Source organism: Giraffa tippelskirchi, chromosome 10 (assembly GCF_054371585.1).
Source record: "Giraffa tippelskirchi isolate mGirTip1 chromosome 10, T2T-mGirTip1v1.2.pri, whole genome shotgun sequence".
Lineage (NCBI taxonomy): Eukaryota > Metazoa > Chordata > Mammalia > Artiodactyla > Giraffidae > Giraffa > Giraffa tippelskirchi.
The window spans coordinates 5,570,050-5,591,882 of NC_137284.1; the positions used below are offsets into that span (position 1 = coordinate 5,570,050).

At 59.0% G+C, this 21,833-nt stretch overlaps 4 protein-coding genes across 5 annotated transcripts; 3 read left to right on the top strand and 1 right to left on the bottom strand.

Moving 5' to 3' along the window:
• Positions 1–1,346: 1,346 nt before the first annotated feature.
• On the bottom strand, positions 1,347–9,599 carry LOC145522847 (calcium-binding protein 4). 2 transcript variants are annotated; one of them, XM_081531927.1, is made up of 7 exons: positions 9,489–9,599; positions 5,189–7,435; positions 4,773–4,803; positions 4,544–4,687; positions 3,061–3,170; positions 2,591–2,738; positions 1,347–2,479 (listed from the first exon to the last, which is right to left on the bottom strand). In XM_081531927.1, exons 2-7 carry the CDS (start codon positions 5,564–5,566, stop codon positions 2,451–2,453), a joined length of 840 nt encoding a protein of 279 aa, XP_081388053.1. In that variant the 5' UTR covers positions 5,567–7,435; positions 9,489–9,599; the 3' UTR covers positions 1,347–2,450. The 2 variants fall into 2 exon arrangements, with proteins under 2 accessions (XP_081388053.1, XP_081388052.1); XM_081531926.1 differs by lacking the exon at positions 9,489–9,599 and having other exon boundaries at positions 4,773–5,399.
• GPR152 (G protein-coupled receptor 152) lies at positions 6,378–9,040 on the top strand. The gene is made up of 2 exons (XM_081535390.1): positions 6,378–6,473; positions 7,586–9,040. Exons 1-2 carry the CDS (start codon positions 6,378–6,380, stop codon positions 9,038–9,040), a joined length of 1,551 nt encoding a protein of 516 aa, XP_081391516.1.
• Positions 9,600–13,887: 4,288 nt separating the features above from the next.
• CORO1B (coronin 1B) lies at positions 13,888–19,217 on the top strand. Its single transcript, XM_081531935.1, has 11 exons — positions 13,888–13,943; positions 14,721–14,920; positions 15,328–15,450; positions 15,574–15,703; positions 15,868–16,049; positions 16,142–16,261; positions 16,943–17,047; positions 17,132–17,277; positions 17,533–17,590; positions 18,393–18,671; positions 18,831–19,217. The coding sequence occupies exons 2-11, from the start codon at positions 14,723–14,725 to the stop codon at positions 18,954–18,956; spliced, it is 1,467 nt and encodes a 488-aa protein (XP_081388061.1). The 5' UTR covers positions 13,888–13,943; positions 14,721–14,722; the 3' UTR covers positions 18,957–19,217.
• Positions 19,218–19,660: 443 nt separating this feature from the next.
• PTPRCAP (protein tyrosine phosphatase receptor type C associated protein) lies at positions 19,661–21,762 on the top strand. The gene is made up of 2 exons (XM_081531943.1): positions 19,661–19,721; positions 20,914–21,762. The coding sequence occupies exons 1-2, from the start codon at positions 19,719–19,721 to the stop codon at positions 21,523–21,525; spliced, it is 615 nt and encodes a 204-aa protein (XP_081388069.1). The 5' UTR covers positions 19,661–19,718; the 3' UTR covers positions 21,526–21,762.
• Positions 21,763–21,833: the final 71 nt, after the last annotated feature.

Below are 21,833 nucleotides of genomic sequence, written 5' to 3' on the forward strand. Positions count from 1 at the left end.
TCTTCATTCTTGAATAAGATGAGCTAAGTGTAGGCTTCTCAGCAGGCTCTTCTTTTTCTTCTGCACACTGAAAAATTTATTCCATTTTCCTCTTGCATCTACTGTTGTCAGTGAAAAAAAAAGTCTTTGGAGAGTCTAGTTCCTAATCCTTGGTAAGTAATCTGACTTCTCTCTCAAGTTGTTTACAGGATTTTCCTTTTGTATTCTGCAGTTTCACTGGGATGCATCTAGATATACATTTCCTTTTATTTATCCTTCTCCGGTTCCAATGTGCTCCTTCAGTCTGGGCCCTTGTCTTTGTGGAAGTCTTTATGAAAAGATTTTAACCATCATCTCTTTGAATATTGCCTCATGCCCATTTTCTACATTTTGTTCTTCTGAGACTCCTAATGACTGTGGTTGTTGTTGTTTGGTAGCTAAGCCGTGTCTGACTCTTTGAGACCCCACGGACTGCAGCTTCCTGTTCTTCACCCCATGGACTGCACTTCCAATCCTCCATACCAGGCTTCCCTGCCCTTCACTGTCTCCTGGAGTTTGTTCAAATTCATGTCCACTGAATCAGCGACACCATCCAAACATCTCATCTTCTGTTACCTCCTTTTCCTCCTGCCCTCAATTTTTCCCAGCATCAGGGTCTTTTCCAGTGAATCAACTCTTCCCATCAGGTGGCCAAAGTATTGGAGCTTCAGGTTCAGCATCAGTCCTTCCAATGAATATACAGGGTTGATTTCCTTTAGGGTCAACTGGTTTGATCTCCTTGCAGTCCAGGGGACTCTCAAGAGTCTTCTCCAGACCACAGTTCGAAAGCATCAATTCTTCAGCACTCAGTCTTCTTTACGGTCCAACTCTCACATTCAGTCATGAAGACTGGAAAGACCATAGCTTTGACTATACGGACTTTTGCTGGCAAAGTGTTGTCTCACTTTTTAATATGATGTCTAGGTTTGTCATAGCTTTTCTTCCAAGGAGCAAGTGTCTTTTAATTTCATGACTGCAGTCACCATCCACGGTGATTTTGGAGCCCAAGAAAATAAAATCCGCCACTGTTTCCATTTTTTCCCCATCTATTTGCCATGAAATGATGGGACTGGACGCCACGATCTTTGTTTTTTTAACGTTGAGCTTTAAGCCAGCTTTTTCACTCTACTCTTTCACCTAACTTTTAACTACTCTTTAATATTTTCTATCATTCATCCCTCAATGTTACCTATGCGGGATTTCTCAGATATAGCTTCCAGTTCGTTAATCTTTTCTTGAATTGTGTCCAATCTGTTTAATTTATCCCTTGATTTTTTTTTTATTCCAAAGGCCATATCTTCTATTTTTAGAAGTTCTATTGGGTTGGGTTTTTTTTTAATCTTTCCATTCAGTTTTCATACCATGCTGTTGCGGATAATGGTCTCTCTTGTTTATTTTATCTCAGTTTTGTTTGTTTGTTTGTTTTTGCATTTACTTCATGGTCTCTTTTTAGAGTGTTTTATGACTTCCACGTTGGAGCACTGACTCTCCTGTTTCCTGCATCTGCTGCATCTCCCTCATGGTGATTTGTTTCCTTCTGTGATTTGTCATCTTTTGTCATGAGTTCATCTTCAGAAGTGACAGGGGTGTTCAGGTGTGTTTTTTTAAGTCTTATGTGCCCTGGGTTTAATGGGTATCTTTCTCAGCAGTTTTTTGTTGTTTTTTTTTTTTTTCCTATTTCTTCTGCTTTTCACACCACAGAGATAGACCACACTCCTGCTTGACGTGCAGACCTGAGTTTCAGGTTCACTGGGGTAACTTTTTCCACTCAAGTTTGAACATCTGCACCTTGTCACTTTCTCAGGCTTGTGGGTAGCGGTATATTTTGGCCCCCTTTTCAAGAACAGGGTAGCCTGTTGAGACCCTAGAATGTATGGAGGTCATGTCCTGCTCCCCAGCCTCTTACAGGTCCCTCCTGGGTGTTCGAGCTCAGACTCCTGAACCTCTACACCCCTGAAGTCCCCACAGCCTCTGATTCCTCCCAGCACCCAGCTTTGGATTTTCTCTTTGTCTCTGGTACCTGGGATCATCTCTGTCTTTCAAGTTCAGCTTAAAATTTTTTTTTCCATGTATAAAAAGTGCGAGGAGTGCAGTCACCTTTCTGAGTTCCCCATTTTACCAGAACCACCCCCTACACTGCCCCATCTCTGAATGTTGCCGATGACAGGGAGCTCCCTACCTCCCAAAGGGCTGGAGAGAGTCAAACCTTGTCACACTAAGGAATGATGGGCGGTCGAGGGCAGGTGTCCTCCAAGCCGCTTGGGTGTAAGGGAGGCCAGGATGAGGGTGGGCAGGTGACATCACAAGCCAGCTCTCCAGCCAGAGGTTGTCAAAGCAGAAGCCCGGGGGCTGCTGGGTCTCTTTCATCCTGGGGCCTCCCAGGGAGGACGTACATCATGAACTTTGCTGGTGTGTCTGGGGCCAGAGGAGCCTCAGTGGCGGGACAGCATCATCACGAACTCTGCAGGAGAGAAGGGGCGGGGCTTGAGCCGGTCCAGGTCAGTGATCCCAGGAAGCATTGGGCTCGGCCCGGGAGCCAGAGGGATCAGGCTTGGTCTGGGAGGAGGCTCACCGTCAAAGTCCACGGTGCCATCCCCATTGAGGTCCACTTCTTGGAGCATCTCGTCCAGCTCAGGACCCACCAGTGGCTCCCCCAGCAGAGCCGGTGCTGCCTCCCGCAGCTCTGCCACGGTGATCCTCCCATCCCTGTCCCTGTCAAACTGTGATTCCGGCAGGACTCAGCCCTCCTACCCTCTTCCTGTGCCCGCCGCCACCTTGCCTGGACACCCCCACTTCCTCCATCCAAACCCTCCTCCTCCTCCCAGACTGAGGCCGTGAACCCCCTGCCCCCCAGGAAGTCCTCCTAGGTAGACCCCCAGCCAGGAGTGAGCCAAACCCTCTCCGACCCCCTTCCCGGTCCTAGTCCCACCAGCTGCAGGGCTCGGGGCCTCCAGAGGCTGAGGCTGCCAGTCTCCCCTGATGCCAGTAAGGATGCCACCCAGCACCCACCCACCCACCGGCCCCCCGGGGGGTCCCCCGCACCTCGCGGAAGGCAATTCGCAGCTCCCGCAGCCCCAGCATGTGCGCTGTTTCCTCCCTCAGCTTCGGGCCCATCATCTCCACAAATTCCTCGAAGTCCACGCGGCCACCCACTGTGGACCCAGGCAGAGGGTCACAGTGGTGAGGACTGGGGCCCAAGGAGGGACCCCAGACCCTCACCTGCTCTGCATCCAGGAAGGATACCAGCTTCCATGTCCCCAGGGGTAGGAGGCTGCAGCCCAGGGCTCTGCTGGGGGCAAGATGCTCAAGGGCTGTCAGTGAAGCACCGGGTGTGGGGGACTGAGACCAGACAGCCCGGGGTTCAAAGCCTGGCTCTCCCACTGATGCTGTGACCTCAGATGACTCGCTGGACCTGCCTCCCCATTGGAGGACAGGGTGCTATTGCTGTTGGAGTTCATGGTTGTAAAGTGCCGGAACCCCACAGGTAGCAGTAAAAACACCTTAGAAGCATACACAGGTAGTCCCTGGATTCTAAGAGGCCGTCAATTATAAAAAGCACCAATGGTCTATGAATAGCTTCAGGAGAAAGAAAGAGGCATGACACTAAATATTCACATCAATTGTAAATCACATCCCATTTTGGGAACTGTAAGGGAAAAAAAATTGCTGGTGTCCTGGGATGAAAGGAACCTGATATTTGATAAATCAGCTGTGGTGTTGGAGAAGACTCTTGAGAGTCCCTTGGACTGCAAGGAGATCCAACCAGTCTATCCTAAAGGAAATCAGTCCTGAGTATTCGTTGGAAGGACTGATGCGGAACCTGAAACTCCAATACTTTGGCCACCTGATGCGAAGAGCTTACTCGTTGGAAAAGACCCTGATGCTGGGAAAGATTGAAGGCAGGAGGAGAAGGGGACAACAGAGGATGAGATGATTGGATGGCATCACTGACGCGATGGACGTGAGTTTGAATAAGCTCCGGGAGTTGGTGATGGACAGGGAAGCCTGGCGTGCAGCAGTCCATGGAGTCGCAAAGAGTCGGACACGATTGAGCATCTGGACTGAACTGATACTCACACAAGGGCTCCCCGTCGGACATTTACTAGCAAGAAGTGGCCAATGTTCTGTCCCGCTCAGCCTCACCAACCTTAAAAGACTCTTTTCAGGATGATCAGAGAGAGGCAGAGACAGCCCAGGTGGCTGGTACCAGCACGGATCGTTTTATCTCAGTAGAGATGGGAGTCCCCAACCTGAGTCCCGAGGGCCTCTCGTGGATCACCCTGTGCCTTCCTAGTCCCCCTACCCTCTGTGTCCTGGGGCCAATGTCGTCAAACTGTCCTGGAAACTGCCACCCCATTCCCCTTCACTCCTGTCTCCCCACCATCACCCCTGTCTGACTGCCAGAGCCACCGCCCAACACCCCTCCGTTCCGGGAAACTTGAGGCTGGGAAAGGACCCCGGCGGCAAAGCCAGGTGGCCCCGCCCCGCCCCGCCCCGCCCCGGGGAGGCGGGGTCAAGCACTGACTCCGCATCTTGACGTGCTGGGAGACCTCGATGAGCTCCATCTCCGTGGGCATGTAGCCCAGCGTCCGCATGCACTCGCCCAGGTCCCGGTAGCCGATATAACCGTCGTGGTCCGTGTCAAACTCCTCGAAGGCGGCCTGAAGCTCTGCAGGGGAGGGAGGTTCAGGCGCAGGCAGACAGCCAGGCTCTGGGACACCTCCCACCCGCCGCTCCCAGCGGGGGCCACTCACCATCCAGCTCCTCGGGGCCCAGCTCTCGGTCCTGCAGGGGCATAGTCCAGCATGTCCCCGGGGCCAGCTGGGGCTCTGGCCAGCCTTCCTCCTCCAGCCCCGGGCCACGGTGGCCTGGGCAGGGCCCGTCCCGCAAGGGCAGGAGAAGGCAGCTGAAGTCCCAGGAGAAGAGGTGACCCTTTTCCTGCTCCTGGGGGCCCCAAGCTGCCACAGACCCCTGGGTTAGTGGTCTAGCTCCACCCACTGCCCAGGCCACACACCCCCAACTGCAGAAACCATGCCCCAAAGCCCGGCTCCTGAATCTGGAGCAGAAACTGGAGGAGGCCTGAGTATTAGGGGAAGGGTGGGCTGAACCTGAGCCCATGAGTCCCAACTCCACCCCCAGGTCCCCCAACCCTGGCCCGGGCCCACCTGACCTTCCCGAAGATGCGGTTGAGCAGGGGCCCATATGTCCTCTGAGCAGCATCGTGTTGGGGGCCAGGACGGTGCCGGTGGGACTGGCGGCGAGGGGCCAGTCCAGAGGCTGGAGGGACTGGCCCCTCCTGCCTTTCTCCGGTCCTGGAGGGGTTCTTGCTCCTCTCTGGGGCCTCGGGGCCCTGCTTAGGCCTCTGCTCCCCAGAGCTGCCGGTGCCCTTCTGGGACCCTCGGATCCCCTTCTCCCTCTTGCTGCTTCTCTTCCTCGTCAAGGGGGGCCCCTCAGCGCCACTACTGGAAGCCAGGACCCCCACGGGGGGCTTCTGTGGTTCGGGGGCCAGGTCTGGCCCATGCCGCCCCCTCACCTGCTCTTCAGCCATGTGGAGAGGGGTGACAAGGCTCAGAGAAGCGACACCAGGGAGCACCCCTGCTTCTCAGGACCCATAAAGCTGCTTATACTCTGCTACCCCGAGGGCTGATGACCAGGGATCAGGCCCTGAGGGGGATTAGGGTAAGTGAGTCAGGCAGCCCAGGCCCTAATCCCGCCCTCTGCCTGTGGGGTGGCCAGGGCAGAGCCAATCAGTCAAGGGATCCATCCTCAGCAACATGGGGTGCCAGGACACGGAGGCCACAGTGAGCTTCGGACTTCAGCTCTGCCACTCATGAGCTGGGAGACCCAGCAGACTCACCTCTCTAAGTCTCAGTTGCCTCATCTATAAAATGGGAGCAGTATTGCTGAAGCATCAGAGAGCCCAGTTGTATGACATGAGCAGGACTCAGCTACCACAGGACATGGGGAAGCATCTCAGGGAGGAGGAAGAGTGTGTACAAAGGTGGGAGGCGGGAGAGAGGACAAGTGACCCCTCTGTGGGTGACCTCCTGACCAAAGCAGCGGGTGTGTGAAAGGAAGGAAGAGAGGCCAGATCATAGGGGCTTGGAATCACAGATGATTGAGGGTCATGGAGGTGACATCAGAGGAGGTGCACCCTGGGGGACCCTGAGCCTGCTCTGAGCTGGAGCGGCCCAGGCGGAGGGGTTTCGGCCATCTGGCTCTGTCAAGGATGGGGGGCCTGGCTGGTCACTTGGCCCTACTGGGCCAGGGTTAGGGTTTCCCCGGCGAGCAGCCCCATGAAAGATTGATGTCCTCTCAGGTTGGGTTTCATGTCAGCAGCCTTAGTGCCGCCAGGCACCATGCAGCAGGCCCCGGCGTGGGGCTGTGTGGACAACTGGACCTCTGGGCAGGCAGACACCCCCTGCTCCTTCCAGCCAGTGGCCTGCACCTCACAGGTAAGCCAGGCCTCACCAGTTGGGGCCTTGGGGGGTGCCCTGGGCTCTGATCCAGTAAGGGCTGGAGCTTGCAGAGTGGGGTCTGCCTGAGTAAGGGCCCTGAGGGTGGGGAGACTACAGGCTAAAGGTCAAATGGCTTGAGCTATGTGCCACAGGCAGAACCCAGGCTTTCTGGGACATCTGGTTTTTCCACCTCAGAGGGAGTCTCCCTCCCCTCACTAAGGAGGTAGGGTAAGGGCAGCAGGCTTCTTGGGACTCAGCCACCCTCATCCCCATCATGCCGCTGAGCCCCTTACCCCCTTTTCTAATGAGTAACCCCAGGGGACAAGGGAGCCCCACCTCTGCCCCAGACTCCCTGTCCACTCTTGGGCCCAGGGGACCCTAAGCCTTTCCCTTTGGAATCTTTTTGTTTGTTTGTTTTGGCTGCACCACATGGCTTGCAGAATCTTAGTTCCCCTACCAGGTATTGAACCCCTGTCCCTTGCAATGAAAGCATGGATCTTTAAGCATTGGACCACCAAGGAAGTCTGAATCTCAAACTCTTGAACACAGGATATGGACAAAAAGGGAGCCTGTGATGCCTTGACCATTTGGGGTTGTTTTGTTTTGGCCACACCATGCAGCTTGAGGGATCTCAGTCCCCCCACCAGGGACTGAACCCAGGCCCACAGCAGGGAAAGGCCAGATCCTAACCAGTGGGCCACTGGGGATTTCCCAGGTGGTTTTTAAACTGTGTTCCCTGGAGTCCTAAGGGTGCTCTCCCCCCTTTAACCTGAGCATGCCCTTTTAGTTCACATAGGAGTTCTGGTATAATATCTTATTGAAATGAATTTGAAAGCCTCTGGTTTGGTCTGCGTGGATGCAGTGGGATTCCGGGCAGCAAAATAATTAGAGTCCTGGTGCCCATATTCCTATCTCAGACCTTGCATAAGTCACCTTCCTCCGCACCTTCCTCTGCTGACCTGTAGGATGGATTGCAGGAAGACTGGGTAAGGTAATCTGTTTAAAGTCCCTGGCAAAGACTAACCACCCCAAAGGTGATGATGATGGCCCAGAGAGGGACAGCGACTTTCACGGAGATGCTCACTCAGCATCCTCTCTCTCCTTTTCAGTCATTCATGCCTTCATTGATTCACCAGGTGCCCACTCCATGTCCAGTAAGACACTGGGGACCCCAGATAGACACTGCTATGGAAGCCAACCCGGGTGCCCCTGGCCGCTGGCCCCGCACAGAGCTCGACGATGAGGACTACCCCCAGGGTGGCTGGGACACGGTCTTCCTGGTGGCCCTGCTGCTCCTGGGGCTGCCGGCCAACGGGCTCATGGCGTGGCTGGCCGGCTCGCAGGCCCGGCAGGGCACGGGCACGCGACTCGCTCTGCTCCTGCTCAGCCTGGCTCTCTCTGACTTTCTGTTCCTGGCGGCAGCGGCCTTCCAGATCATGGAGATCCAGCATGGCGGGCACTGGCCGCTGGGGACGGCCGCCTGCCGCTTCTACTACTTCCTCTGGGGGGTGTCCTACTCCTCCGGCCTCTTCCTGCTGGCCACCCTCAGCCTGGACCGCTGCCTGCTGGCGCTGTGCCCTCGCTGGTACCCTGGGCGCCGCCCAGCCCGCCTGCCCCTCTGGGTCTGTGCTGGGGTCTGGGTGCTGGCCACCCTCTTTAGTGTGCCCTGGCTGGTCTTTCCCGAGGCCGCAGTCTGGTGGTACGACCTGGTCATCTGCCTGGACTTCTGGGACAGCGAGGAGCTGCCGCTGCGGATGCTGGAGATCCTGGGGGGCTTCCTTCCTTTCCTTGTGCTGCTCGTCTGCCACGTGCTCACCCAGGCCGCCACCTGCCGGCCCTGCCGCCGCCACCAGCCTGGGGCCGTGGCCTGCCGTGGCTTCGCCCGTGTGGCCAAGACCATTTTGTCAGCCTACGTGGTCCTGCGGCTGCCCTACCAGCTGGCACAGCTGCTGTACCTGGCCTTCCTGTGGGACTTCTACCCCGGCTACCTGCTCTGGGAGGCCCTGGTCTACTCTGACTACCTGATCCTGCTCAACAGCTGCCTCAGTCCCTTCCTCTGCCTCCTGGCCAGCGCCGACCTCCGGGCCCTGCTGCGCGCCGTGCTCTCCTCCTTTGCAGCCGCTCTCTGTGAGGAGCGGCCGGGCAGCTTCATGCCAGCTGAGCCACAGACCCAAGTGGACTCTGGGGATCAGATGCTACCAGGGCCAGTGACTGAGGCCCAGCCACAGGTGAACCCCATGGCCCAGACACGGGTGAACCCCGCAGCCCAGCCACAAGGGAACCCCATGGCCCAGCAACAGGCAGACCCCACGGCCCAGCCACAGGAGGACGATGAGGGCCCACCCCAGCTGGATTCCGGGGCCCAGTCACATGCAAGCCCCAAGGCCCAGCCCCCCGGGCCCACTACCAGCTCATCCTCCAGTGCCTGTGAGGAAGCCCCCTCCACGCCATCCATGGATTCCACCCTAGAGGCCCCTGTGAACCCGGCTGCACCTGCTGCCTCTGAGAGAGAAGGCCCCAGCGGCGCTCCCCAAGAAGCGGCCCTGGGCGCGGGCCCCACGTGAGGGCTTGGGAAAGCCCAGGCCCGCCAGGACAGCAGAAGAGCCGGGGGGAGACGGAAGAACCAGCCAGTCAGAGAGGAGGATGGGTACCTTGGGGGAAGTTCGCATGGAAAACCCCTACCGAGTCCCTTGGGCCTGGCAGATGAGACTGGGGACGTGAACATGAAGCAGCCAAAATCCTGTACGGTTTGTTGAACATCACGTCCCTGGTCCCAGCAAACTCTTGCGGGCTTGGCCCCCACACAGTGGCCCAGCATCGCCACCCCCCAAGCTACCACAGGTGATGGTGTCCTGTGGGTTCGGCTCTCCAATGCCCCCCAGACCCCACGGACAGCCTCCTCCTTAGCCTCAGTCCTGCAGGAGAAAGATGGACAGGGCGACTTTCCCAGGCTTGATCTGACCTTCCCTTGATCCTTCCCTCCTTGCCCTCCTCCCTATCCCCACCTCTCACCTGGATGCAAGGAGCCCAAGAGAAAGTCCCTACAGAGAAGGGAGGAATGCAGGAGCCATCGGAAGCCTGGGGCCTTAGGGGCCCACAAGCAGACTTGGCAGCCTTCTCCTCCAATCCCCCACCCCAACAGGCAGTGAGGCTGGGGCCGGACTTCCTTCAGCAAGGTGGTGAGCACAGAGGCATGAGGCAGTGAGGCTGGGGCCAGACTTCCTTCAGCAAGATGGTGAGCACAGAGGCATGAGCGAGCAAGCCTGGATTCCAATCCGGCTCCGGGTGACTCTGGACAAGCCTCTTCACCCTCTGAGCTCCTGTTGCATCTGGCATCGTGAGGATTAAATGAGAAGGTGTGTGAGGTGCTGGCAGGAACTGACACACACAAGGGGCTCAGTGAACAGATGCTTCACGGACATCCAGGGATGCAGGGGCTGGGGATGATGGAAGGAGGGAGCACCTGGCCGGAGCACCTGGGATCCTGTGAGCTTCCGGGCAGATCAGGTGTGCCCATGACCAGCTCTGGCCTGCAGATGGCCAGGAAGCTTGGGGCCACCTCTGTGCCTTGGGCAGCTCCAGAGGACTTCAAGGTCTGCTACGTCTGAGGGGTCAATGAGTGTTCACCTGCCCACCCCCCACCACGGAGGAGGGCCCTGGTCCTGCCTCTGCCTGAGCCCCTTCCACACTCTCAGCCCAGATGCAGAGACAGGAAGATGTCCCAGCAGAGAACTCCGGGGACCAGTGGCTCCAGGGACAGCACAGGGCCCTTGGAGGTCACACGATGTCTCCAAGCAGAACCAGCCTCTTCCGTCTCCAGCTGCAGACCCTGCAAGAAAAACTAGGAAGTGCTGAAGGTCTATTTTCAGACTCCCCCACCCCACTTCCTTTTCATACCTGTCACTCTCTTCTGGCACTCACCCCACCTAGCTTTCTCTCAGTCCCTGGGGTTCCAAAATCATGAACTCTTTCTCTTTTCACCCCCACCCCCACCCTTTCCCTTGAGCTCAGCATTGCGACTTTTAGAAGCTGAAAAATGCCCTTACCAGTAGGTGTAAAGGACAATGACCTTTTAAGTGCTACCGTTCCCAGCAGTGCTTGCTACAAAGGCAGGCTGAAGTGGTGCAGTCAGATCTGGGTTCTGGTTCCCAGGCCTGACTTTGCCTCAGTTTTCTCCTCTGTAAAATGGGGTGATAATGTTCCCTTTGCAAATTTGGCTGTTGTGATCATTAACCAAACCCAGGGATGGAAGCAGGCTGGGTGGTGGTGATACTAGCAACATAATCATAGTACTTCCTGGAACTCTGGCCACCGAAGCTGGTGGGAGAGAGATTTCTGGACAGGCACAAATTTGTTGAATTCATTCATTCAGCAAATATTTATCGAGCACTTGTCAACTGCTTTTCCAGTCAGCCTTCCATTTTGAATGGGATTAGAGCGTGGCCTCCAGTGCCCCTCAGAGGTTGTTTGAATGCTGGTTCTCCATGACTCACCAGAGGTACGATCCTCAGCAAGGCTCTTTGCCTCTTTGAGACTCAGTTTCCTCATCTTTAAAATGGGGATCATAATAATGGTTCCATTTTCTGAGTGTTAATCCCTGTGAAGTTCACAGATCCTTGCCTGGCACAGAGTAAGTGCTTAATAATTGTTAGCCATTAGTTTGATTATGCCAGTGGCCATCCCCAGGCCTCACTCAGGCCCAGGAGAGTGCTGACCCACCAGAGCCCATGTGGCAGCATCCTGCGCACCAGGCATTGCCCCCCACCACCACACAGCCTCCTCCTCCACTTTCCAAATGTTTTCACATTCCCCACCCCATTGGACTTCCTGAGGGCAGAGTCTGCACTATGGCCCCCTTGCAGAGTGACCCTCCTCCTTCTCCCAGGTAGGGATCCTAAAGCCTTTTCACATGGCAGGCAGATCAGGGATGAAATCCTCAGTGCCAGCCACCTGGCTTCAACTCTGGTCCATCCTCCTAACCCCACCTCTTGGAGAGTCCCTCCTTCAAGGTCCCAGATGGGACCCCCACTCATAATGGGTACTTGCTATCCAGGAGAAAGAGCAGCATCACGAAGTCTTTTGTGAGATAAAGAGGAGTTCTCCCGCTAGCCACACAGGAGGGTTTTGTGTTGGAGGAAACATACACACCCAAGGCCAGAGGGGATGGAAGGAGGGCCGACTCCCCACATTCCACAGCCCCTCCACCTCACTCCTAACACACTCAATGAGGCTGGGCTCCTGTGACCCACTGGAAGACTCATGCCTTCTACAGGTGAGAGACACACTTCGCTCTCCTTCATAGGGACCAGACACGGATTCTGAGAGCTGCGAATATGAACATTTTTCAATTCCACATTCAGAGCTGCTGTTCATTCATTCATTCAATATACATTAATTGAACACAGACTGTGTGCTAGGTCTTGTTCTAGGTACCAGGGATCCAGAGAGAAACAAGGCCAAGTATGGTCCTCAATTTGCTGACATCCTAGTGGGACGAGGCAGACAATCAGCAAATACACAGATAATTAGGGAATTCCCTGACAGTCCAGTGGTTAGGACTCTCATTTTCACTGCTGACGGTGTGAGTTTGATTCTTCATCCGGGAACTAAGATCCCACAAGCTTCTCAGTACAGCCAAAAATAAAGAATAGATGAAAGCAAATATACAATAGTTATACAATATAACACAAGGTAGTGTTTAAGAACATACAAGGGGGAACAAGTAAGGACCAGAGAGTGATGGGTGAGAGGGATGGTCAGGGAGGGCCCTCAGAGGAGAAGACATTTGAGCTGAGACCTGGAAGAAGTGAGGGATGGAGCCTTTTCAAGACGGAGGGTGGGGGGAATAATTTCCAGATGGAAGGAACAGGATGTGCCAAGGCCCTGGGGTGGGAAGGAAGGTGGTATATTGCAGGGATAGGAGGGTCAGTGTCACTGGGCTACGTGCACAGGGAGGATAGAGGATGGTAACAGGTGGAGGAGGGGCGAGGACTGTGGGTGTTCCATCAGGTGGTGATGAAGGGCAGAGGGAGGGGGACGGGGGATCTGGTGTGGGCTTTAGTAAGACCTCTGGCTGTTGCTTGGGGGGACATGATGGAGAAGGAAGTTTCGTGACTGCATTCCCTCTTCCAAGCCACCCCCACTCTGTCCTGGGCTAGAAGGACTGGCCTGTCCTAGAAGTTATGGAGCAGTGGGAAAGGCAAGGGCTTTGGCATCAAACAGAGGCTGAATACCCGATTGGAGGGTGCAGATCCTGCCTGTGGGACTTACAGGGACACCTAAGCTTCCCATTGGAAAAGATCCTGATGCTGGGAAAGATTGAAGGCGGGAGGAGAAGGGGACAACAGAGGATGAGATGGTTGGATGGCATCACCGACTCAATGGACATGAGTTTGAGTAAACTCCAAGAGTTGGCGATGGCAGGGAGGCCAGGTGTGCTACAGTCCATGGGGTGGCAAAGAGTCGGACACGACTGAGCAACTAAACTGAACTGAAGCCTCCCTGGGTGGGAGGGGGATGGGTATATCGGGTAGGCCAGTCTCAGGAACTAGCCAGGAGGAGGGAGGCATCTGTGGACAAACTTCCAGGCTTTGCAGAGAGGTGGTTGAGGAAAGCGGGGGAGGTGTGAGGGATCTGGAGGTCATAGCACTATTTCTCTTTTTATTAAGGAGGCCGGGCAGGACTCAAAGGTGTGCATCAGGAAGAATGGGAGGGCTGGGCCTTTCACTCACCTCATAAAACACGGTTGTTTTATTTACATTGTACCAAGAGTATGTACCTTTGTAACTTAAGAAGCACATGAATATACTGTCCTTCAGTCGCTAAGTCTTGTCTGACTCTGGCTTTGCCACCCCATGGACTGCAGCACGCCAGGCTTCCCTGTCCTTCACCAGCTTGCTCAAACTCATGTCCATTGAGTCGGTGATGCCATCCAATGGTCTCATCCTCTGTCGCCCCTCCTCCTCCTGCCCTCAATCTTTCCCAGTATCAGGGTATATTTTGGAGTCGAGGTGGGCTCCATCGGGAAGTACGCACTGAGGTGGGGGACTCGGAGGGCAGGGCTGCACCCGACCCTAGCGACTCCTGAGGAAGCCGACAAGAGGAGCAAGACGGGGAACCGGATCGAGTCTGCGGCCCGGCTGCACCACTCCGGCCCCATCTTCATCCCGGCTCCTGCCCCTTTGCCCTAGAGGAACCCGGGGGTCCGAGGGGCGGGGCTCGCCAGGCCCCGCCCCCTTGTCCCAGTAGTCTTCGGCCCCGCGCTCCCCGCGCTCCTCGCGCTCCTGGACACCAGGTTCTAGCCCCGCCCTTCCACGCATGACCTCGGCCCCGCCCCCGTGAGCCCCGCCCCGCCCCCTGCCCCCCGCCTCTTGCTCCTCTGTCACTTCCTGATTCCCGCTTCCTGCTTCCCAGAGACTGGGATCCGGAGCCACCCGAGGACGGTGCTGCAGCCTCTCGGAGTCCCTGGTGAGCGCGATGGATCGGGGCGGGGGTCGCGGGTGGGGGGGTTGGGCGGGACTTCGGGGGCAGATCACGGGGAGCTGGGATGGGGGTCTCAAGTCCGAGGAGCACTTCGCCTTCGCGGCGCCCCAGTCAGTCCCAACTCCCTTTGGCTGCTCAGTCTCCCCTCTGAGGAGCCAAAGTCCTTGAAGTTAGACTCCGGCTTCACCTTGGACCCCGTTCCCAGCTCCGAGGCTCGGTGGCTGGGAGCGGCGCCCCGACCCCGCCCAGTCCTGCCAGACCCCCTGGACCGGCCTGGGGCTCCCTGCACATTCCTGCAGGCACTGCACATTCCGTGGGACCCAGCGCTGTGTCCCAGCGCAGCGCCGCAGCTGAGATCATTCCTGCCTCCTCTGTCTGTCCTCCCCATCACCCTGCTACCAAATCCTGGGGGGAAGGGGCCCTGCTGGCGACTGAGACCCACCCAGAAGCTAGGCTTGCACTGGCTGGGTACCTCCCACCTCCCCCACACATACCAGAGCCTGAGAGAGGCCCCCAGAGCCCCTCAGGACTCAGCAATGGCTTTGCTGGAGGTCAATGAATTTCTCCCTTAAGATCCCCCTTGAAGAGAGGCAGCCAGACCTGCACTGTGACCCTATTTTGTAACCGGGGAAACTGAGAGCCGGGCGGGTTATAAGGACCAGATCACCTGCTGCATCCTCCCCACCACCCTTCGTGCAGCCCTGGGAGGGTTAGGGGTTGTCTGGATGGGCACAAGCTGACCTATGCTTCTCCACCCTGCAGTCATGTTTCGAAAAGTGGTCCGGCAGAGCAAATTCCGACATGTGTTTGGGCAGCCTGTCAAGAATGACCAGTGCTATGAGGACATCCGAGTGTCCCGTGTCACCTGGGACAGCGCCTTCTGCGCCGTCAACCCCAAGTTCCTGGCAGTGATTGTGGAGGCCAGCGGGGGCGGCGCCTTCCTGGTGCTCCCCCTAAGCAAGGTGGGCCCCGTCACAGCTGGAGAGAGACCGGAGGCAGCTTGGTCATATCTGCCAGGTCTCTGCTCACTTCACAGCCCATAAAGTGCCCATCCCCACACTGCTAGGCAGGTGTTAGAATCCAGATTTACTGCTCAGGAGGTGCTAACACGCATGGAGAAGGTGGTTTGTTTTTTTTTTTATTGCCAAGGAATCAGGGTCAGAGGCAACTTTTCCTGCTCACTCGGGGACACCTGTGAGGAGGAGCTGGGTCAGGAGCAGGCAGAGCGAGAGTCACACCTGGGGCACCTGTGTGCCAGTCGGGACCGTATCACCCCGTCATGCCCCGTCCACGGAGAGACTCAAGCTCTGGGAGGGACGGAGCCTGGGCCTCCTGGGGCCCCCTTGACTGCTCCCCCTCATGCCTGCAGACCGGTCGCATTGACAAGGCCTACCCGACAGTATGTGGACACACAGGACCTGTCCTGGACATCGACTGGTGCCCCCACAATGACGAAGTCATCGCCAGCGGCTCGGAGGATTGCACAGTCATGGTGAGTGTGGGGCGGTGGTGGGGCGGGTGTCGCAGGTATGGTTCAAGGCTCCTGGCAGTGGGGCCAAGCATGGGCTTCCGCTGACCTCCCTGCTTCCCCCACCCCACCCCCGCGCCCCGACAGGTGTGGCAGATCCCGGAGAACGGGCTGATCTCCCCGCTGACAGAGCCGGTGGTGGTGCTGGAGGGGCACACCAAGAGAGTGGGCATCGTCACCTGGCACCCAACTGCCCGCAATGTGCTGCTTAGCGCAGGTCTGCACTGTGGCCCCTGGCCCTGCCCCATGGCCCCTCGCCACGCCCCCTTGCCACACCCTCTCCCAGCCCCTTCACACGTGAAAGCTGAGGCCCACAGAGGTCAAAACGCCGGCTCTGGTCCCCAGAGGGTGGTCAGAGCTGACGGCACCCCCGCCCGGCAGGCTGCGACAACATGGTGCTCATCTGGAACGTCGGCACGGCGGAGGAGCTGTACCGCCTGGACAGCCTGCACCCCGACCTCATCTACAACGTCAGCTGGAACCGCAACGGCAGCCTCTTCTGCACTGCGTGCAAGGACAAGAGTGTGCGCGTCATTGACCCCCGCCGGGGGACCCTGGTGGCGGTACGTGGCCCTGGAGGGTGAGGACAACCGCGGACCTGCCGAGGGGCTCTCTCGGGGCACTGCACAGACCAATCCCTCCGTCTCCTTCGCAGGAGCGGGAGAAGGCTCACGAGGGAGCCCGGCCCATGCGGGCCATCTTCCTGGCCGACGGCAAGGTGTTCACCACGGGCTTCAGCCGCATGAGCGAGCGGCAGCTGGCGCTCTGGGACCCAGTGAGTAGCTGTGGCCGCCCTGAGGGGGCGGATGCAGGACAGGCTCCACCCTGGGCAAGCAGGGCGGAAGTCACCTAGAGAGAGGCCTGTCCCTCCCAGGTTCTCAGCCTGGCCGCTGAGGCACCCAGGACCCCAGCCCTGCCGGCCTCTTCTCTCCCTGTCCCTGCTCTCTGGCCTCCCCCGCCTGCCTCCACATCTGCCCGCAGCAGCATTTTTGGCCCCTGAAAGGCCCCTCCCTCCTTTGCTTGTCTGTTTCCACTCTGGCTATCCTTGGAGCCCCAGTGCAGAGGCCCCCTCCTCCAGGAAGCCTCCCAGCCCTTCCTCTGAAGTGCTCTGTCCCCCAGCCTTATCCTGTATAGTGACCTCCAGGGGCCCCTCAGGGAAGGGGCTAGTGCTGCCCTGCAGCCTGGCTCCCGAAGTGTGGGAACTTTCTCAGCACCTGGTTGGTGGCCTGGGAGTCATCTGATGGCCTGGAATGGGCAGGGAAAAATGGGACTGTGGAATGGAGGGGACACAGCGGGGCCCAGTGGGGCACAGCGTGTGGCCAGAGGGTGAGAGTGTTAGGGGCAGTGCTGGCTGGCGTGTGAGGCTAGTCAGGGCCAGTCTCGAAGCAGGGCTGGGATGGTGAGGGGAGGAAGCAGGTTCTGACCTGGCCTGATCGCCCCTCAACCCACGTGCCAGGAAAACTTTGGGGAGCCCATGGCCCTGCAGGAGTTGGACTCTAGCAACGGAGCTCTGTTGCCCTTCTACGACCCTGATACCAACGTGGTCTACGTCTGCGGCAAGGTGGGGCCGGGCAGGGCGGGGGCGGGGTGGTAGAGAAGACAGAGGCACGCCCTAGTGCTGACCCCTGCCCCTCCCGCCCTCCAGGGTGACTCCAGCATCCGGTACTTTGAGATTACAGACGAGCCCCCCTACATCCACTTCCTGAATACATTCACCAGCAAAGAGCCCCAGAGGGGCATGGGGAGCATGCCCAAGAGGGGCTTGGAGGTCAGCAAGTGTGAGATTGCCCGGTAAGAAGGGCCGCTGAGGAGGCCAGCTGTAGAGGGATGGGGTGGAGGCAGGAGCTGGATCCTAGGCACCCAGGGTGAAAGGTCAGATCATAGAAGGCTGCTCAGAAACAGGAACTGGCCCACAGAGGCTCCGGGGTCAGGGTCAGCCCATGGGAGAGCCCAGGGGAAGGACTGGATACGGAGGGCAGAGGGAGCCGGGAGAGCTGGTAGAGGGGCGGTTCCACCCACGAGTCCTCCCTCTGCCCCCTTTCCCAGGTTCTACAAACTTCATGAGCGCAAGTGTGAGCCCATTGTCATGACTGTGCCGAGAAAGGTGAGGCCGCTTTGTTCCCTGCCCACCTGCTCCCTTCTCTAGTAGACAGACTACACGGGGGTGACCGAGGTGAGGCCTGTAAGTGGGACATGCCTAAGTGTGAGTGTAGCCAGTGGGCCGCATGGATGCCAGTGTGTCCCGCCAGGGCAAGCAGCGATGAGACACAGGGTGAGCTGAGGCCTTGCTCTGGACAGACGCGGGGCAGCCTTGGAGGTCTCTGCTGTAGGAGGCATGGAAGGACCCACCTCCTGGCTGGGGTAGAATCTCCATGAAGGGTGGGTAGTAAGCCAGGCGAAGGCACGGAGGTGGGAGCGGTGAGAGCCAGGGAGTCTGGCTGCAGTGGAGGCTCCCAGGAAACGAGGATTCAGCCACGTGTGGCTTGGCCTCAGGCCCCCACCGAGAGCCTTGAACGAGCTCCATTTCTCTGCAGCCAGCGTTAACTGAGTGCCGTTTAGCGTACCAGGCCCGTCCAGGGAGCGGGGCCTGCCCCAGAAGTTCACAATCCACAGGGCACAGATGTGGCTCCCAGAGTCCCACAAAGCACATAGCTGGAGGCCCTGCTTGGGGAGGTGGGAGGAGTCTTCAGAGGGAGCTGTTGGTGGCCTCCAGAAGGGAAGTGAAAGGACAGATTGGAGCTGTAGAAAGGTCACTAGGGATCAGGCCAGTGGAAGACAGGTTGACAGGCTGCCAGCCTGGAGGTCAGAAGAGTGGCGAGGAAGTGGCTGCTCAGGGTCCAGACAAGAGGACTCTGCAGGTGGGCCCCCAGCTGACCCGGGCCTCCCTCCACCGCCCCCCGGGGCAGTCGGACCTCTTCCAGGATGATCTGTATCCCGACACGGCTGGGCCCGAGGCAGCCCTGGAGGCAGAGGAGTGGGTGAGCGGGCGGGACGCCAGCCCCATCCTCATCTCCCTGCGGGAGGCCTACGTGCCCAGCAAACAGCGGGACCTGAAGGTCAACCGGCGCAACGTGTTGTCGGACAGCCGGCCTGCTGCGGCCCCTGGTACCCCCCGCCCGGGGCCCTCCACGCCTGTGGCCTCCACCAACATCGCCGCCCTCAGCGGCAGCCTCGCCGGAGCCTGGGTATGTGCCCCTCAGCTCAGGGTGGTGTTGCCCAGGTCTGCTGTACCCGCCTGAACCGTTCACTGCCCTCTCTGGGCCCCAGGCCCCTGCCCCATGGTAGATTTGGGGAGGGCTGCAGATCCGCAAGCAACGCAGGGCCCCTTGCTGGTGTCCCCGCAGGAGGCCGGGAAGCTGGAGGAGGTGATACAGGAGCTGCAGGCGCTGAGAGCGCTGGTCCAGGAGCAGGGCGAGCGCATCGGCCGCCTGGAGGAGCAGCTCGGCCGCTTGGAGAATGGAGACGCCTAGGTCCCCGGCCCGCGGACGCCGCTCCCCGTCACCTCCTCCCCCCACCCCTTTCTCACTCAACCTGTCTGGGGCAGGTTCCGGAGGGGCCCTCCCGTGGGCCCGGGCTGGAGCCACCGCCAGGCTTTGGTCATCGTTACTGTTGGAGGATTTTTGTGAGGGACCACCTCCCCCGCCCCCACCAGCCCTCCTGCTCCCTCCTCTGAGGAAGCAGGAGGGGTGGGCTCTATATTTTCATTCCAAATAAAATGTTCTTTCTAAAAAGCCAGGCTGGCCCTTCTGCTGCAAGGGTAGGGCTGGGAAATGAAGTCTGAGCACCTGGGGACATGGGACAGCCCCAGGGCTCACAGACGTGAGAGAGGGGGCCCTGAGCATCCATTACACCACCACCCCCACCCCACCCCACCCCACCCCCGTCTTCCCTGACTTCTGTCGGGTAGGAGATCAGAGGACGCCTCCAGGGCCTGCCCTGCTTTGAGCCGGATGCCCAGTTCCTCCTCCTCTCGGAGGCCAGGCCAGAGGCCCCATCGCCCCAGCCTGGCCGGGGGGAGAGGCCGCTGAGGATCTGTTGTGGATCAGGGTGGTCCTGAGAGGCCCCAGGGGCCCATGGGGTCCCGTGGTGGGAGGGCTGGGCAGGGTGTTCTGGGCAGGAAGCGGAAGTGCCGGTGAACCCCAGCTGCCTTGTTGAGAGCGGGAGCTCTCATTTCGCACTCAGACACAGCCAGAGCTGGAGGTGGGAACCCAGCGCTGAGAGGCGACAGACCAATGGTGAGCATGGAGCATGGAGCCGACTGGGTCCTGGGGGTGGGGGCTGCAGGAGGTCAGGGCTGGAATGTCTGGGCCCCCGGGAGCTAAGGAAGAATCCCCCACAGGCCTGGGGACACTGAGCCCTCAGGTAGGGTTGGTCGTGGGCAGAGGCGGGAGACCTGGGCAGGACGAACACGGGGCAGAAACTAGGCCTTTCGCTCACCTCACCTTAGGGGGTTCAGGGGGTGGCCCTCAGCGCCCCACTCTGTGTGCCCGACCCCCTCCTCGAGACCACCCCAGAGGGACTCTCTCTCACCTGTTCTGCTCTGGAGCCTGGGACATGCGCGCCGGCTCGACTTGCTTGCGTCCCTGGAGCCAGGCAGGCGGCCTGGGTGGGGAAAGGCCTGCCCGCACCTCGCACCCCTCCCCCCTCCCACCCCCCCACCTGCCTTGTTCCGACCGCAGGCTTCCTCAGGCAGCTGCACTCGCCTCCCCAGCCCCTGGCCCTGCAAGCCTGAGGCCCCCAGGGACGCAGTCGAACGGAAACGCTGCAGCTGGGGCAGCCCCACAGCTGGGAGGGAGGGAGAGGGGTCCCAGTGGACCCCGTCCTGGGACTTGGCCAAATGGAAGGAAGGAGTGACCTCGGGGTTGGGTGCCTCCATCCTGAGCCTCAGGAAGAGCCAGCCTCGCCTTCCTTCCCTTCCATCCCCCGCCCTCCTGGGGGGAAGAGTCTTAACACACTCAACCAATATTTCTCGAGCCCCTACTCTGGGCTAGGAGTTGTGCAGGTGTTTAAGCCAAAAAGATCCTTGTTTTCCGGGTGGGAAGATAAAACAATAAGCATGGCACACAAGCAGAGCGATCCCATGTTGGGAAGGGGTGGGTGCACAGGGCTGGGCCGCAGGGGTGAATGTCAAGGAAGGGATCCACGTAGGTGAGGCCTCACTGAGCACCCTGAGCCAGGACGAGCAGGAAGCCGGGTGGCACTCAGGGGGACTGAGCGTTCCAGACAGAAGGCACAGCCAGGGCACAGGCCCCAGGCAGGAGCAGGCTTCTGTGGTGCCATGGGAGGGAGGGGGGCACAGGTGGCCGGCTATCACAGAGCCAGGACAGGCCTTCGTGACTGAGTAAGCACTTGGGCTTTTCTGCTAGACTGTCCCAAACCTGCCCAAGAGACAACGCAAGCAGTGAGCCTCTGCCCGTCTCCCCACAGGATCTGCCCTGTGCCCTAGGGCTCTGGATGCTGCTGGCCCTGCCCATGGCCCTGGGCTCCGGCAGCAGTGCCAAGAACACAGAGTCCAGCTCCTCGGTCACCGTTGTCCTGCTGCTGCTGCTGCTCCTGCTGCTGGTCACTGGCCTGGCGCTGGCCTGGCGCCGCCTTAGCCGAGACTCAGGGGGCTACTACCACCCGGTCCGCCTGGGCGCTGCGCTCTGGGGCCGCACTCGCCGCCTGCTCTGGGCCAGCCTGCCGGACCGCTGGCTCCGGCCTGAGCTGGGCTCACCAGATGAGGACCCAGAGCAGCAGGAGGACGAGCCAGACGTGGAAGACGACTATGACCTGGTCGGTGGCCTAGAGGAGCCCGGGTCCCAGGAAGCAGAGCGGCGGGGAGTGGGGCCCAGCCCGCCGCAGGCCCCTGAGCTGGCAGAGGCAGAGCACGAGGAAGACACAGAGGGCGGCCTGGGCCTCGGCTGCCAGGGGCCGGCGGGCTCGGGGGGCAGCGCCGAGGCCCTGCTGAGTGACCTGCACGCCTTCGCTGGGAGCGCAGCCTGGGACGACAGCTCCCGGGCAGCTGGGGGCCAGGGCCTCCATGTCACCGCGCTGTAGGCACGGGCCCTGCGGCCACATCCTGGCCACCGTCCCTCTGCTTCCGAGCTGCCACAGCTGGACGCAGCTGCCCTGGACTCAGGTCACCCCCGCTTGGAGAGCCTCAGACTGTCACACCCGCCCCCCCCCCCCAGGAGTTCTGTCCCCAAGTCTGTGTATCCCCGGCCCCTCCAGGAAGGCTGTCCATCCCCAGGGGCTCTGGGCAATCAACGGAAATAAAACCCCTCCAGCTCCGCGGTTCTGTGGTCCTGTCATGACCCTGCCCATCTCTGAGCTGGGACTCTTCCGGGTACCACCTCTGCCCCAGA

Bases quoted from the DNA above. Each gene is read 5' to 3' on its own strand.
- LOC145522847 (XM_081531926.1), bottom strand. From the start codon at position 5,238: ATGCTGCTCAGAGGACATATGGGCCCCTGCTCAACCGCATCTTCGGGA. The intron at 3,171-4,543 runs GTCAGTGCTTGA...CTGGGTCCACAG, and splicing joins CCAGCACGTCAAGATGCGGA to TGGGTGGCCGCGTGGACTTC. The intron at 2,739-3,060 runs GTGCGGGGGACC...CCGGAATCACAG, and splicing joins TGCGAATTGCCTTCCGCGAG to TTTGACAGGGACAGGGATGG.
- GPR152 (XM_081535390.1), top strand. From the start codon at position 6,378: ATGCAGCAGGCCCCGGCGTGGGGCTGTGTGGACAACTGGACCTCTGGG. The intron at 6,474-7,585 runs GTAAGCCAGGCC...TCTCCTTTTCAG, and splicing joins CAGTGGCCTGCACCTCACAG to TCATTCATGCCTTCATTGAT.
- CORO1B (XM_081531935.1), top strand. From the start codon at position 14,723: ATGTTTCGAAAAGTGGTCCGGCAGAGCAAATTCCGACATGTGTTTGGG. The intron at 14,921-15,327 runs GTGGGCCCCGTC...TCATGCCTGCAG, and splicing joins TGGTGCTCCCCCTAAGCAAG to ACCGGTCGCATTGACAAGGC. The intron at 17,048-17,131 runs GTGGGGCCGGGC...CCCGCCCTCCAG, and splicing joins TGGTCTACGTCTGCGGCAAG to GGTGACTCCAGCATCCGGTA.